We start from the raw sequence: 17,166 nt of genomic DNA, 5'->3' as shown, positions 1-17,166 counted from the left end.
TGTTATTATTATTATTTTTGCTATTACTTTTTATTGCAGAAATGTCTTTTTCAATATTTGTTAAAAATTGTTGAGTTATGTTATGGATGGCGCCTACAAAGATAGCTATATGTACGATTTATTTGAGTGATGATTTGGTTTGATTAATTGGTTGATTTGTAGATAGAATGGCTGGTTGGTTGATAGATAGATAGACTGACTGAACGACCGCCTGATTGATTGATTGATAAATAGATTGATTGATCACTGATTAATTGGTTGATTGATAGATAGATAGATTGATTGATCCCTGATTGATTGGTTGATTGATAAATAGATTAAATGATTCATTGATTGATGAATTTATAACTTAAATTCACTTTTAGACTGGGACTACGCCTATTCAGTTGGCAGCATTTTCAGGCTTCAATGAATTAGTAGAGATGCTGTTTTACAGTGGCGCGCATGTAAACCATCAAGATACAGTAATCATTTTAACTTTTTTTCATATTTAGTTAAATATTTATCATAATTATATTACTAATTATAATTAATAATAATTGTTAATTATGTTTCCAGAGTGGAAATACAGCGTTACACTTTGCATGTCAGTTCAACCAGCCAATCACAGCCCTTATGCTGATCAACTTTGGTTGTAGGCTAGATCTTAAAAATAGCGTAATTAATTTATGTTTTTAATTAGCGCTACATAAACTCATGATTATTATTATTATTAAATATTATTATTATATAAATTATAAGCAAAATTGAGAAGTTAATTATTGATGTAAGTTAATAAATTGTTTTTAGATATCACAATTTTTGTTATAAGTCAATCGATAAACCAACTAGCCACCAATCCATCACTCAATTAACCAACCATTCAATCAGCCAATCAACCAACACACCCACCAATCAATCAACCAACCTACCAATCAGATAGGAGATATAGCTTTACATGGGGCGTGTCGTAATGGGATCTTACCAGTTGTGGCCCAAATGTGCTCCCTCGGCTGCCCTATCAACACCCCAAATGAAGTATGTACCGATAATAAGTCGGAAAATTAGTAGATTATATACGATTTATAAGTCTGGTGATACCGAATGGTAAGACGGTTTCTTTCGATTGATAAGTCTCTGCTTGTTTCGAATAAGCTGGCCGGTTAAATTTGATTGATTAATTAATTAATTAATTAATTAATAAGCCGGTTAATTTCGAATCGATTGAAGGTTAAAGTAGAATAATGAGTTGGTTGATTAAATTCAAATAAAGACGATTAAATACGGTTAGATTGAGCCATTTCATCCTTCAGAGACAATTGAGAGCGATAGAAATGTCACTATTTATTCCACCGACCGAATTAAAATCAATAAAAATTAAAATCAATAAAAATCTCTTTGATTTAACCAAAATCCAATCATCCTCATTATTATTATTATTGTTGTTGTTATTATTATTATTGTTGTTGTTATAGAGGCAGGAGACCCCAATACATTTAGCGGCCAGATTTGGAAGCTGCGAAGTGGTCAGGACGTTGATGCTGCATGGAGCCAAGATCGAAAAAACTGATAAGGTCGGGTTTTGATTGGTTGGTTGGTTCATTCATTTATACATTCATTCATTCATTTATTCATTCATTCATTGGTATACTTGATTGGTCATTCATTATCACCCAATAGACATTCATCCATCTATTTATACATTCGTTTATTTGTCCATTCATTCATTCATTCATTCATTCATTCATTCATTCATTCATTCATTCATTCATTCATTCATTCATTCATTCATTCATTCATTCATTCATTCATTCATTCATTCATATTCATTCATTCATTCATTCTATCATTCATTCCTTCATTCATTCACTCACTAATTCACTCATTCATTCATTCAGGATGGATATAGACCGGCTGATTTAGCTAAAGATCCAAATGTTGTAAAATTGTTTTCTCAATACAGACAGGTAATTATAATACTAACGACAACATTAATTATAGTTATAATCATTATAATTAATGATAATAATAATTATTATGGTTGCTATTATCATAAAAAAGATCATAAATACCGGCTCGGGACAGAATAAAAAATTCGAATTGAGGAAGCAATTGGCTCCGAGTGAGAGACCACTGGCTCGGTTAAAAATATCGGTACTCGGTAATAGCGGCGTCGGTAAAACGACGCTTATCGAATCTCTGAAATGCGGTTTTTTGAAGAGTTTTCTGTGGTCTAGTTACTATACTTTTAGTAAATCGAGTAAATCTAGTAAAGGTGAGTTGGTTGATTGGTTTTCAGTTGGTTGATTATTTGGGAGTGAATGATTGATTGATTGGTTGGTTGTTGGTTGAGTGATTAATGACTAACTGACTGATTGATTGAGAGTGATTGGTTGATTGATTGAGAGTGATTGATTGATTGAGAGTGATTGATTGATTGAGAGTGATTGATTGATTGAGAGTGATTGATTGATTGAGAGTGATTGATTGATTGAGAGTGATTGATTGATTGAGAGTGATTGATTGATTGAGAGTGATTGATTGATTGAGAGTGATTGAATGATTGATTGATTGAGAGTGATTGATTGATTGAGAGTGATTGATTGAGAACGATTGATTGATTGATTGACTGGCGGAATATTATAAAGTATAAGTGAAACATTAAATTCGTAGAAGCAACAACAGCCTTGAACGATCCGATGGGCGGATTTAAACTGGACAGCAACAACAACGCCAACGTTCAAAATTACAACCACACCAAAGGTGTTAACATTCAGAAAACCACGATTTCAGGTTAACAAGAGATGCATAGGTGGATGAATTGACCATTCGCTCGTTTGTTCATTCATTCACTCGTTCGTTCATTCATTTTCAAATCATCCAATCAAAAATCAATCTATGAAGCAAACTGGTCTGTAAACCGATCAACTTTTTGTCTCCGTTTTTTCTCTTTGTCAATAAATCTCTCTCTCTTTTTTTCTCTCCCTCTCTCTTTCTTTTTCTTTTTTTCTCCCTTTCATGCTCTAGCTCTCACACACAAACACACACACACACACAGACGTTGGTGAAGTGATGTTCCTAGATTTCTCCGGCTTGGAATCATATTACGACCAGTACAGCCTGTTCCTGGGAGATTCAAGTTGCGCGCACATCATTGTTCTGAGTTTGAACGACAGTGAATCAGTCAGGAATAAGCAGGTCGATTTCTGGCTCGAGTTTATAAGGGTGAGGATGTCACCGAAAGAACCGATCGGTGAGTCGGTTTAAATATTATTATTTATGGGTTTTTTTTTAATTATTTTAATTATTAAGTTTAAACCGAATTTAGTATATCTAAGACCTTGTAAAAACTTCTGTCAACAAGCGATTGCAGCAGTGAAAATAACGTTTGAAACAACTATATATAACCACAACCAACAACAAAAACCATCAACAATAATAACAAAAATAAAAATAATTTAGGATTTGCCGGCTGCAACATGTGGGCTCCTAACATTTTCATCGTCCTAACAAACCCCAATGAGAGCAACTGCTCTAAAAACGAGAAAGGCGAATGGTACCTTAAAACGGAAAGCACCTTTTTCAGCACCCTCCTTGAAAAGTTCGAAAGAGATGTTATAATAAATCAACCTCTATTTATTCTCGACGCCCAACTGCCTAGCTCCAATGAAATGAAAGAATTGAAGAAGATTCTAGCAAAGTTGAAGGATTATATTGGAAATGTATGTTTGTCTGTGTGTGTATGTGGGTGTGGTTGTGTGTGGTGTGTGTATTTGTGTGTGTACGCCATGTGTTTTTTATGTGTGAGAGTGTGAGTGTGAGAGATAAAAAGTAAGATGGTTATGCTATATTTCAACCACCGAAACTAAAAATGTTTATCAATAATGTGTGTGTGTTTGTGTGTGTACGTTCGTAAATGTTTAGGTGAGAGAGAGAAAGAACGAGAGAGAGAGAGAAAAAGAGAGAGAGAGAGAGAGATAGAAAGAGAGAGAGAGAGGGGAAGAGAAAGAGAAAAAGAAAGTTATACTGTAAATGATAAATGATAAAAATGTTTAATAATAATATTAGTATAGTAACTTATTACACATGTAGTTGTGAATAATATAATTCATATTTTCATTCTCGAACAAGTTCTTGCCAACAAGAATTGGATGCCTGGAGCAAACTCTCCTGGAATTCCCAGCATTCGTTCAGGATCACATCTCATTCCCCGTCGTTTGGTTCAAAGAGTTTGCCGATTTTGTTAGAGAGAAAGTGAATCTGTTTGCGTCTGACGAGAACATACGCGAACTCCTCGTCCAAATGCAACTCATGGGAGAGGTTAGTTGGTGGGCTGGTTGATATTTGTTCATTTGGAAGCCATTTAGTCACAAATATCATACATTTTAACCTGAGAAGTTTACGAAAACAGGTGATATGCTTTGGATCGGAGCCTCAGGACATGGTGGTTCTCAACCCGAACTGGCTGGGAACAGAAATCATCGGCAGGCTGCTGTCCAGAGAACATCTCCAGGCATGCAACACGTGGTCAGGGTTCCTTCAAGTACCTTTCCTTGAAAGTATCTTTCAAAAGATGGATGTTCCGAAAATTACGAAACTCTTGAAATCGTTGGATGTAGCGTTTGATAGGACAGTGAACAACAACGTCGAATATTACGTACATGCCTACAACAAAACTGATTTCAAATCAATGGCCGATGACATTGTGGAAGTTAAAAGGTCGGCGCCACTCAAATGTTCGATAAAAATCGCCACACCGCAGCCCATAAACAACCAATTCCAGTACATCCTGTCTCATGTTCTCGTGTCCCTACATAGGATCCTTCAAAGTGAAAAAAGCGAATTCAGTCAGTGGATGAACGCCTGCAGAGTGCACGACTCAGGCAAAACTGCCATCATCGAACTGGAAAACAGTAAGTTCAGTACTGGATTCATCGTGCATTGCTACTCCAACGATAGCGATGCGATGAAGTTGTTTGCATTCTGTGAGACTATATGTGCGATCATTTTTAGCTCAGTTGATCAGCAATGTCCTGGCTTATTCCTTCAACGACTGCCTGCTTCTTGGGTCGATTCAAGTGCAAATAACCCGCACCAATCAAATATTTCATTCTATAAGGCTGAGTCAATTCTCACGAATGTCTTCAAGAATCAGAGCGATACGGTGAAGATTGACGAATTATCAAAAGAAGAGAGATTGGTTGATGTGTTGGCATTCGGATCGCAAGAAACTTTCGATAAACTTCAACTCGGTATAGACGCGCACATCTCTTGTTTGTCCTATTACACCAGATGTCAGATCGCCTGGTTGCTCGATAAAGATATCGATCTTTGCAAAATTTTAGCCGAACTATTGAAAATCGATGAAAAAGTGGTACCTATCGAGCCTGGAACTGTTAGTATATTCGACCGATTCATGTCTTACTGGAATTACATCCCTGATATGACTGTGAGGAAGTTTTGTGAAGCACTGGAAGATGCGGATTACGGAAAATACGTTGAGCTGGTCCTGAAATTGACTCCCATCTTCGTGTATGGACCCATCCCACCAGATCAGTTCAACAATCCTAATTTGAAATCGGATGAACGGCCACTATCCCAATCTCTGGTTGAAGGGGAAGAATAATTATCTGATTTTTTCAATTTATTAGTTTGATTAATTAATTAATTAACTTATGTATTTATTAAAAATATTTTATTTATTAATTTCGAAGGTTTCAATTTTTCAATCAGTTCTGACTAATTTAATAATTTATATGTAACGTCTAAATGTACCTACCTATCAAATACAAACCTTCACACACATACATAGACGTACACACACATACATAGACGTACACACACATACATATACACGGAAATGATAAACTCTTTGTTAATTTTGTTAAGTTTGTCTGTAAAATAAAGTGAATAAACCATAAAATCGTCCTATCGTTCATAAAATAATATCCTATGCTATAATATATCGTTCCGTATTAATGGAATTGTCTCTTGGTAATGATATCGTCTCGTATATATATATATTTAGGAACGAGGCTCTCTTTAATACCAATGTCATTAAAAATGGTTACCCAGCGTGCATTTATAATCCTTTTTTATCAAAACCTCAACACTTCTGAGTTTGTTGAATTCATATTTATTGAGAGGAAAATTATTATTGAGCTTGGCTGACAGTACTGTTTCGGAGTTAACCATCGTCGGAGCCTATTAGATCAAAAACACATAGTCAGAAATGCAAAATTTGAAATTAAATATTAAGTGAAATTTAAGTAAATGAGCAGTTGAATTAATAAATTAAATATTAATTAAGTTAAAATATGAGAGTACCTTCGAATATTAATGACATTATATATATATATATATATATATATATATATATATAAGGAAATATAAATGAAATCACCAAGATAATAAAATTACGATAACTGAGAAACGATATGAAGTTATAAAATTGGAAAATAATATAGTGAAGTTAGTATTATTTTAGTATATCTTAGTTATATATAAGTTAGTATATCTCATATTTTAACTTAATTAATATTTAACCATCATCATTACCACTAATGTTTTTATTACTGTTGTTATTGCTATAATTATTAGTCTGATGTTTTTATTGATAGTATTTTTAAGCAATTATATGCAATAGGAAATATTTATATATATATAAACATATATGATGCGTGATATAGTTAAACTATATATAGGTTGTATATATATATATATATATATACAACCGATGTTTTCTGGCTTTTGGCATTGTGTTATAAGATAAGAAAATGAAATTACTAAGATGAAGAGATGATGTTGTTGTTAATGTTTTAGACATGGTTAATATAGATGTATGTTGTTTTATTATTTAAAGTTCATGTTAATTTATGTAAATTTATGTAAATTCATGTAAATTTATTAAATATATTTATTGGAAATAATATTTTTTGAGTAATCGTTTCGGGGAAAATAATTTTCCTACATTGTACAATTATGTACATCCGTGCTTGCGTGTCGATAGTTTTGTATTTGTAACTGGTCTCATTTGTTTGTTTGCTCTTTTTGATTCTCTCTCTCGTTCTCTCTACCTTTTTCTTTCTTTCTCTCTCTCTCTTTCACTCTCTCTCTCTCTCTCTCTCTTTCTCTCTTTTTACAGACTAAGATATGAGTAGAAGAAAACAAGAAGAGGTTGGTCATGATTACTTTTAATTAATTTCTCAATCCTTCCATCGGTCAATCAACCATTCATTCATTCATTCATTCATTCATTCATTCATTCATTCATTCATTCATTCATTCATTCATTCATTCATTCATTCATTCATTCATTCATTCATTCATTCATGCATTCATTCATTCATTCATTCATTCATTCATTCGTTCATTCATTTATTCATTTATTCATTTAGTCGCTCACTCATTTATTCATTCATGCACTCATCCATCCATTCATCTACATCAGGAGCAGTTTTTTAAAGCCTGCCAGCAAGGTCGAATCAGGGCGGTGCAAGAAATTTTATCGAAGTATTCATCGAAGGCCGAAGAACTCGTCAACTCTTACTCCATTGATAGGAAAACATCTCTATATTACGCCATTTCTATAAATAGGTCAGTTCATCTCTATAAATAGGTCAGCTCATTTTTGTGGTCAATTCTAATTGGGTTAAAATTTGTCAGTTCATTGTAGGTTCATTGCTGAATGTGTGAAAGTATGTCAGTTCATTGTTGGGTCATTTTTGATTGGATGAAAGTATGTCAGTTCAATGTTGAATCGTATGTGTGTTTGCGTGCGTGTGTGTGTGTGTTTGTATGTGTTGAGTGTGTGCGTGTGATGTTTCCATTGCTTACGTTAAAAATCCTTGAGATGGAGTGTTTGTTATCGGTACATGTGTGTTTTTTTTTTCATTTTTCTTTCTGAAGAAAGTCTTTCATCATCGTCGTCATCATCACATCTATCATCGTCATCATCATCATCATCATCATAATCCTCACCACCATCATTATCATCATCGTCAGCTTCCCACTGGTTCGTCTGCTAATAAAACACGGATCGAACGTGAACCGACCCAGCAGCGTCTTTTACGGTCGGGATTGTTGCAGTCCCAGTTTCGAGAGCTGTGAGGAGCCGCCTGTCGTAACGGCCGCCAGGATTGGGGCCACAGAAATACTAAGATGTCTTCTACGGAACGGTTAGTGCGGTGCAGATGTGAGGTTTAGTTAGACCGTAGTAACACTTTTTTTGGGCGTTTTAATGGTATCTAATCTATTTTGTTACGCTTTCACCAGCTTATTCAGTTTTAACACAAAGTACCTCATGGTTTGTATAACAAAAAAGTGTATGCGTGTGTACGCGTATGTGTGCGTGTGTACGTGTGTATTTGTCTGTGCATTGTTGTGTTTGTTAGATAAAATTATTAACTTATTTAACTAACTTTTTCTCTTTTGCAGGTGGTTCAGTTAACCAGCAGTCTGAAGTTCTATCTAGTCACGCCAACTTTACTACAACTAACAACAACAACAACAACAAAGACAAAAAACGTTCCAGAAACGATGACGAAAATTCCCGACTAAATAATACCGACCTGAACCGATCATCAAGTCAACAATCATTAACGGATATCATGAATGACATCGGTATTTCGCCCGGTGTCGATAACGGTATTTCAACCGGTAGTCGACCGAATGAGTACCTCTTAAGAAGTCACCCTGCTAACCGATCAAGACCGTCGAGTCAGTGCGGTTACTTCGGTATGAGTGCCCTGCACAGCGCCTGTGAATCGGCTCAGGTTGTAATTTATAATTACCGACAATTTTATTGTAATTATTTTAATTATAATTAAATGTCACTTAATTCATAACCAAATTAATTAATTTTAACGATTTTAAAAATAAAATTACCATAAATATTGTAATCGTAATAATTGTGATCATAATATTTTTTGAAAGGTTGATATAGTCAAGTTGCTCATAAGCAACGGAGCTGATGTGAATGCCGAAGAAGGCAAGAGGCAAGAGAAGCCGCTGCACATCGTCGCCAGGTTCGAATACGACACAAGATGATTTTTTTTAAATAATTTTCTTGCCGAGATTTCAAACAACTGTCAAACTTATATACTAAGTGAAAGATTTTTTAAATTAATTTCAACATAAAATATATTAATTATTTTCATTTATATTTAAATAATTTATAAAAGTCTAAGATGTAATTATTTTAATCAAAAAACTTCGGCAGATGTCAGCCGAGCACCTGTCCCCAGCAGTGCCAGATATTGGAATTACTCTGCTCTCTGGGGGCTACCACGAACTGTCTGAACCGGAAAAAACATTCCCCTCTCTACATCGCCTCCCTTTATGGCTGTTCCAAGAAAGTTGAATGCCTCCTACAACACGGGGCAAATCCGAACCCTTACAACTTTCACCCTCGTAAATTATCCGGATTAAATTGTTCAGATTGGGGTGGGTACGGGTCAGCCATTCATATCGCTGCGTACAAGGATTACCTACAACTTGCCATCACGCTGATCAATAGCGGGGCCGATATCAACTGGAAGAATCAGAACGGGATGACACCGCTGCGGTTGAATGTAGCGGTTCGAAATAAAAGTAACATCGCCGCCCTCCTCATATTTCACGGAGCTCTGTTGAACGGTCAGAGCGAGTACTTCAGAAACATCTCCCTTTTTCATTATGAAGGTTTAATGACTGCCAACCAACGTTTCCCATTATCAAATAGTCCGCACTTATCGAGTCGTAGTTCACGGAGTATGCAACAAAATGCTGAATGGAACAGTTCGGATTTGAGCTTGCTTTCGGCGTGCATACTGAAACCAAGGCTGGATTGCGAGAGTCTGGCGATATTGTTGATCCAGGCTGGTTACGATTTGAATCAAGATCCCTGGTTGAGCTTATACAACGTTGGAGATGGGACCTACGATGACGAGAGGACGGTTTCCCCGGCTGAATGGAGAGTTACTAGGTTGTGCAGATGGCTTCGAACTAGGCAGCAAACAGTTAGATCTTTAGCTGAAATCTCAAGAGCAGCTATAAGATTTTATTTAGTAGGTTCTAGTAACGGGGCCTCCATTGTGAATAATGTAAACTATCTACCGCTGCCAATCGGTTTGAAGAATTTTGTGCTGCTGAAGAATTTGTCTGGCCACAATATAGAGCCTGCAATTTTCGAGTGTTTGAATGAATTACAATAATGAGGTTGATGTTTGTATTAGGAATATATTTTGTTTTGTTGAGTTTTATATTTTTGCTGTACCATAGTTAGAAAATAAATTTTCATTTGAAAACGAGTTCAACATTCAACTCCTACGAATCGACACAGTTTTGCGTCCCAAGGCAATAATTTCAATTTTTAAATTTTTATTTCGCATAAGAACGCATAAGAAAACGAACATGAAAAAAGACTCCAAAAAAGAAAGTAAAATCCTAAATAACACATGGAACCATTGGAATTGAAATAATTGTTATAAAAATCATTTCATCTGCTAAAAAGCTAAAGGACAATCAAATTGTGTAGAAACTAACAATAAAAAAGATTAATTTCTATTAAACAACAATAGTAAAAAGGTTATTTTATTTTGGTACACAACCAAAAAGCACGTTATTTTTCAATGTTAGGAGCGTATTTGTGAGGAATTTATTGACGGGAACAATATTATCATCATTATAATATAATAACAATCTTCATACTTCCTACTCTTCTTCACAACAGCAAGGCAGTAAAAAGTATGGAAGTATGTTTGTGTATGTATGTACCAACAGCATACATGTATGTGGAATAAATGGAATGACGAGTGAATCTATGTATGTTTATGGAGAAAGAAATATATATAAAATGTATTAAATACATGTGTATATAGACGTTTCTAGATGTATGTATGATATGATAAAAGTGGTTTTTGTATAAAACTTCCATTGAAATGTGTATTTGAAAGTTAAAGTGTTAAAATAGTGAAGGTCTCATAACATATGAATAATTTTGTTTATTATTTCGCTGCTCAGGATAAAAATGCGCCCACTTTTAAGATAAAAATTTACATTTCGTTTTTAAGTTTTACATTTTTCAAGATTAAATTTTTTAATTTGTATATGTTTTTATGAAACGAACGGAGAAAAGTTGTTTTAAGCAAAGTTTACACATTTTGAATTTTTTGCAATTTTTTGGTGATTTGTTTCTGTTAATTAGTAAGTAAGTCTGTGATCACGGATTTAACCAGTCAGGTTTTATTTGCTGTAGTGATAGTAAAATAAAAGTAAAACTAAAGCCTAACTAAAGTAAAGGTTAGAGAGTTTGTTTTTTAGTGCTCTAAGTTATCTCTCTTTAAGACTTTTTTTTCGTTTATTATATACATAATAAAGTTATAAATCATTTAATTTAATTAAAAAATCTATCTAAAAACTATTCAGCTCAATATGAGCAAATTTATATAAAAATAATGTTTGTTTTTTTTTTTTTTATAGGAAAACTTTGGCCATAACTGATCTGCAATCTATCAAACTTTGTGTTGGTTTTACACTTTAATTTTTATAACAAGCAAGTAATCAAACATGGATAGAGATAAATGGAGAATACAGGAAAGCGCACGAGGTAGCAGCAGCAGCAGTTCATCAGGCAAGCCGACTGTCAACTACATCAACATCACCAGACTTCCGGAAGGTGGCATAGTAAACATCGACATCAAAAGACAGCCTGGCTCAGCCACAGTCGACCAGTCCCCAAGTTCTAGTGACAATTTTTTCAGGACATCTAGTTTGAGAGGTTCTTCCTCACTCCCCGGTAGCATAACTAATTTTGATGATGACTTCTTTGATAACACATCATCAAGGATTAGATCCATGCTCAGACAGCATCAGAATAAATTTGAAGATTCAAAATTCACCATCAACCCACGTGAGGGCAATGTTCAAACGATCGAAACAAATGGGACAACGGTCGTCATCAAGCAACCACCTCTGCCAGTTCATGTTCAATCAACTGGTGGCAGTAGTAGTACTGGGGCCAGTCCTTACAGAGTTGTCATTCATCATCCTAGATCTCACAGTTCAGAAAGTGTTGTAGTTGAAACATCATCACCTGGTTCTCCAACTACAAAACATGTTATTTCACCAAGAACTGGTTCGGCTAGTAACGTCTCCATGTTGGAAACAAAATTTCCTTCATTGAAAGCGGTCTCACCATTCGGTCAGAGGTCGTTTTTGATTTCTTCACCCTTATTTGGGGAGGGTGGTGGGTCAAGGTTGTCCCTGTTCGATCGTTTCAATGAACATGCACCTCCTGCTTTTTTCGAGTCAAAGTTGAGATCAGCAAGCAATCCGGAAAACATTCATGTTTCTCGAGTGACTGTGGTCAGAGATGGAACGAGTGGTGGGGGTGGTACGCTGGGGAGGGAGAGGTCAAAGGTTCACAACATACCCATCAAAATTGAGGGCAGAGATGTCGACCCAGCAGCCAGATCAAACAAATCATCGGTCATCTACAAGATCCCAATCAATCTCGTTTCAAAAACAAGCACTCCAGATCAGCAGCAGCAACAGACAGGTAGCCAACAGCAGCAGCAGCACATACAAGTTAAACCAAATCGCATCTCCATACCCATCATCACTCACAAAAAATCAACAACTCCGACATCGTCGTCGGAGGCTGAGGAAAAGTTAGCAGCACTGACAAAACAGTTGGAAGATGAGATGAGGATGACTGGAATGCCGGGGGCAGTTCCTCCCAAAACGATCGTCGGGACTCCATCGACTTTGAATAAGTCTGCTGTTCCAAGCCCACCCAACGCTGAAAGTAATGCTTTGCCATCATGTTTTTCAATAGTTTCAATGTCATTTTTCATTTTATTATTTTCTCATTGACATATCTATAATATTTTTGCTCATATCTTCAGTTGCTCCTTCTCAAGTACCCATTAAAAAGCCTCAAGTCTTTGATGAACTAGGGAAACCAGACATCAGTACCCCACCCGTGGTTGAGAAATTGTCGGATGAATTAGGGAAAGATGCTTCTGCTCTCGCTGGTAAGAGTTTGGTGGCAAAAGATGAAGAAGAATTGAAGTTGTTTGGTTTGTTATTGCTGTTGCTGATGTTGTTGTAGTTGTTGTTGCTGTGGTTGTCATTCCTATCGGTGATGTTGTATAATGATTGACAAGTTGCGATCGTTGATCCAGGCCTGTGTAACAAGTGTACGAAGGATGTTTTCATAGCAGATGGATGCAAGGCTATGGGCAAGTTGTACCATACCTCATGCTTCTACTGTTCTATATGCAGTTAGTATGTAAATACACACTCGCACAGACACACACACGTGCACACATACACACACACACACACACACACACACACGTACACACACACACACACACACACATACATACACACAAACACATACATACATACACACACACATACATACATATATACATGCATGCTTGAAAGAGACATGATATATTTGATTGTCCGTTTGTCTGTGCATGTTTATTTGTTTGTATGTATATAGGTATGTATATATGTATGTGTGTTTATTTGTGTTTTTGTATGTATGTTTGTATATGTATGTATGTGTTTGTTTGTTTGTTTGTTTGTTTGTTTGTTTGTTTGTTTGTTTGTTTGTTTGTTTGTTTGTTTGTTTGTTTGTTTGTTTGTATGTTTGTTTGTATGTATGTAGATAAAAAGTCTACACATAATAATCACTCCATAGTCCAATAGTTTTTTTTAGTTTTTAGACGGGCGTAATAAACAGCTAGAAGTAATAATTATTATGAATATAATAAAAATTATAATAACTATAATAATAATCAGACAAATCGTTGAGGGGGAAAGTATTTTATGACGTGAAAGGAACCATATACTGTGAAGAAGATTATAAGGTCTGTTATTGTTGTTGTTGTTGTTGAGGTTGTTGTTGTTGATGTTGTTGTTGTTGATGTTGAAGTTGTTGTTGTTGCTGAGGTTGTTGTTGTTGATGTTGTTGAAGTTGTTGTTGTTGTTTGTAGTCACATCACATTCATACCTCTAGATACATCATAGACAATTTTACAAAAATATACAAATATATTTATATCATTATCATCACCGCCACCGTCATCATCACCATCATCATCATCATCATCATAATCTCCATGTACGATTTTCTGATTAAAACAATGGATTAACTATATACATATCAATGTTTACTTATTACATTATCCAGTTTAATTTCATTTATTTATTTGTGTGCGTGCGTGTATGTGTGTTTAGTTTGTGTTAATTTTTAATAATAATAATAATAATAATTATTATTATTATAAAGTCTGTCCTCTATTTAACCTCTCAACTACTCTGCTTGTTATTATTCTTGTTATAAACAGGTTTTTGTTTGTATATATGTGTATGTTTGTACGTATGTATGTGTAAGTATGTGTGTGTAAGTATGTGTGTGTGTGTATGTGTGTGTGTGTCTCTGTGTGTGCGTCTCTCTGTGTGTGTGTCTCTGTGTGTGTGTGTGCGCGTATTTTACCATCTAATATCCTACAATGTTTGTTGAAGCTATTTTTAAAAATCATCTAATTACAAGTTGATCATTGTTATTATTGTTCTAGTTTGTTTGTCTGTCTGTCGGTCTATCTGTCTCTTTGTTTGTTTGTTCGTCTGTTTGTTTGTTTGTTTTCTGTTTTTTCATTTAATTCCATTTCAACACATTCTACATGCATGCATGCGTGCGGGTTATTGCATGGCTTAATAGTTTTATTTTACTATCTTTTGTTGTCTCTACTTGATAATTTGTTGTTGTTGTTGATTTTGTTTATTTGCTGTGTTCCATATTATCACCATCCATCATCATCATCATCGTCGTCACATCATCACAACATCATCATCATCATCATCGCAATCATCATCATCACTATCACAGAAATCAGGCTACAAACAGTTGTCCGAAGTTTGCAAGGCCTGCAGTCGCCTCATTCTCGACGTGGTTGGCACCTCATTATAATAATTTATGTTAATTAGCCTAAATTATGCAAATTTGCATACATTTGTTTTCATCTTTTTAAAATTTATGCAAATTACTATACGTCTTCGCATAAATTATGCTAATTAGGTAGTCCAGGCTGCAGGCCACGCCTACCACACGGGCTGTTTCAAGTGTAGTCAGTGCCAATCATCACTTCAGGATCAAAATTTTATCATCGATTCTAAAAATACCCTCCTCTGTGTTGATGATTACTATAAGTAAGTTTTTTCCTTTTAGTTATAATTAATAATAATAATTATTATTATTAATAATATAATTTTTACTGATAATTATGAATATAATTATTGCTTCCTTGTATATTTTTCAGGATTCACTCGATGGAATGTGCTGCCTGCAAGAGACTAATCAAACCAGCAGACGTATGTTCTTTCCTCACAGTGGCACTAACCATTTATCATTTGTTATAATTATCAGTCGTAACAAACATAGACACAAACAAACAAAGACACAAACAAACACACAAACACGCAAACACACAAACACACAAACAAACACATACATAAACATTCACCTACTTACATACATACACACGCGCACACACACACACATACACACACACACACACAGGGAAGCAATGAGGTTGGTAAAGTGATGGTGATGAACAAGAGTTATCATGCTGACTGCCTTGCCTGTAGTGTTAGTTGTGATGCCAGTTTCAATTGTCTTTGTATAATTGGTTATGTAATGAATGAATGAATGAATGATTGAATGAATGAATGAATAAATGAATGGGTTATGTAATGAATGAATGCATGAATGAATGAATGAATAAATAATTGAATGGGAATGGATTTATGGATTGAGGGGAGTGAATGAATGTCTGTATGGATGTGTGTTGTGTGACTTTTTAAAATTGACATCATGACGTATAATAAATAGATGAATGAACGCAAAAAATGAACGAGTGAATGGATGAATGAATGGATGAATGAATGAATGAATGAATGAATGAATGAATGAATGAATGAATGAATAGATACATATAAATAATAATGGTTGTATCAATAATCATTATATTCCATCAGGACTGCAAGAAAAAATTAGGAACAGGGTCTGATTCAGGCTGTTACCCCCTCAATGAAGATACCATTTTCTGTAAGATGTGCTACAATAAGAGGAAGCCATCTTAAAACAAACATACACACACTCACACACACACACATTCACACACACAATACATACATACTTGAATTGACATATAAACTTAGTAATACAAACATAACACTTATATATAAACACATGCATACATACACACAAACAAACAAACAAACAAACATACATACATACATACATACATACATACATACATACATACATACACTCAATACTTGATACATGTTCTTGTTCTTATTACGTGATGTTTCGAAGTGTATTGATTATGTTTAAATATGTCTGGTCTAGTCATTATTATTAATACTATTATTATCGTTATTATTATTTTAGAAGTTGTAGCGACATAGTAGTAGTATTAGTAGTAGTAGCAGTAGTAATAGTAGTAGTAGTAATAGAAGTAGTAGTGGTAGTTGTAGTAGTAGTAGTAGATGAGGTATAATTAGCAGTAGTAGTATACACGTATAGGTTCAAATTTGAAGAAACTTTTATATAAATTAATAAAAAAATAATTATATAAGTATGGTTTTGATAATTATTATGATTATTACTAATATTATTATTATTATTATTATCTTTATTGGGAAATTGCATTCTTACTTTTTTAGGGCCCTCTTTTTCATATTTTTTTTAAGCGTTACATGAAATAAACTTGTTAAAAAAAATTCAAAACGCTCTTCAAATAAACATATAATCAAACACCATACATATATATATATATATATATATAGCAGTAGTATATATAAGCTATTGTATATATATATATATATATTAGAGCTATTGTATATGTATATATATATATATATATATATATATGTATATATATATATATATATATATATATATATATTCTTATCGTTAAGTGCAATGTCTTTTATAATTTATTGTGGTTTTTTTATAAATATGTATGCCTTATAAAATGCTTTTATTTATTTGTAAATTATTTTAAAATGTATAAATTAGTATGTTTGTTTGTTTGTTTGTATGCATGTATGTACGTGTGTATGTATGTATGCATGTTTGTTTGTTTGTATGTATGTATGTATGTATGTATGTATGTATGTATG

General features: G+C 34.2%; 3 protein-coding genes across 3 annotated transcripts in view; all 3 read left to right on the top strand.

The window, feature by feature from the left end:
• The window catches only part of HELRODRAFT_194061 (hypothetical protein), a gene marked incomplete at its 5' end in the record, with an annotated part of 6,976 nt that extends 1,069 nt beyond the window's left edge, over positions 1-5,907 (top strand). Inside the window, 9 exons of the mRNA XM_009030152.1 lie at positions 559-657; positions 1,455-1,553; positions 1,878-1,946; positions 2,041-2,188; positions 2,653-2,772; positions 3,038-3,232; positions 3,442-3,701; positions 4,111-4,299; positions 4,391-5,907. Of these exons, the coding sequence (XP_009028400.1) occupies positions 559-657; positions 1,455-1,553; positions 1,878-1,946; positions 2,041-2,188; positions 2,653-2,772; positions 3,038-3,232; positions 3,442-3,701; positions 4,111-4,299; positions 4,391-5,605 (2,394 nt within the window). The 3' untranslated portion in view covers positions 5,606-5,907. The remainder of the gene's footprint in view (positions 1-558; positions 658-1,454; positions 1,554-1,877; positions 1,947-2,040; positions 2,189-2,652; positions 2,773-3,037; positions 3,233-3,441; positions 3,702-4,110; positions 4,300-4,390) is intronic.
• A 1,224-nt stretch (positions 5,908-7,131) lies between these two features.
• On the top strand, positions 7,132-10,265 carry HELRODRAFT_194060 (hypothetical protein; the record flags this gene model as incomplete). Its single annotated transcript, XM_009030151.1, has 6 exons — positions 7,132-7,155; positions 7,430-7,575; positions 7,984-8,156; positions 8,416-8,753; positions 8,914-9,005; positions 9,200-10,265. The coding sequence occupies 6 exons, from the start codon at positions 7,132-7,134 to the stop codon at positions 10,170-10,172; spliced, it is 1,746 nt and encodes a 581-aa protein (XP_009028399.1). The 3' UTR covers positions 10,173-10,265.
• Positions 10,266-13,198: 2,933 nt separating this feature from the next.
• Positions 13,199-16,119, top strand: HELRODRAFT_88588 (hypothetical protein; the record flags this gene model as incomplete). The annotated part of the gene is made up of 7 exons (XM_009030084.1): positions 13,199-13,244; positions 13,777-13,844; positions 14,867-14,929; positions 15,056-15,186; positions 15,297-15,348; positions 15,557-15,625; positions 16,015-16,119. 7 exons carry the CDS (start codon positions 13,199-13,201, stop codon positions 16,117-16,119), a joined length of 534 nt encoding a protein of 177 aa, XP_009028332.1.
• Positions 16,120-17,166: the final 1,047 nt, after the last annotated feature.

The sequence above is a fragment of the Helobdella robusta genome (genome assembly GCF_000326865.2).
Source record: "Helobdella robusta unplaced genomic scaffold HELROscaffold_65, whole genome shotgun sequence".
NCBI classification, from domain to species: Eukaryota; Metazoa; Annelida; class Clitellata; order Rhynchobdellida; family Glossiphoniidae; genus Helobdella; species Helobdella robusta.
This window is presented reverse-complemented; position numbering and strand designations above follow the sequence as displayed.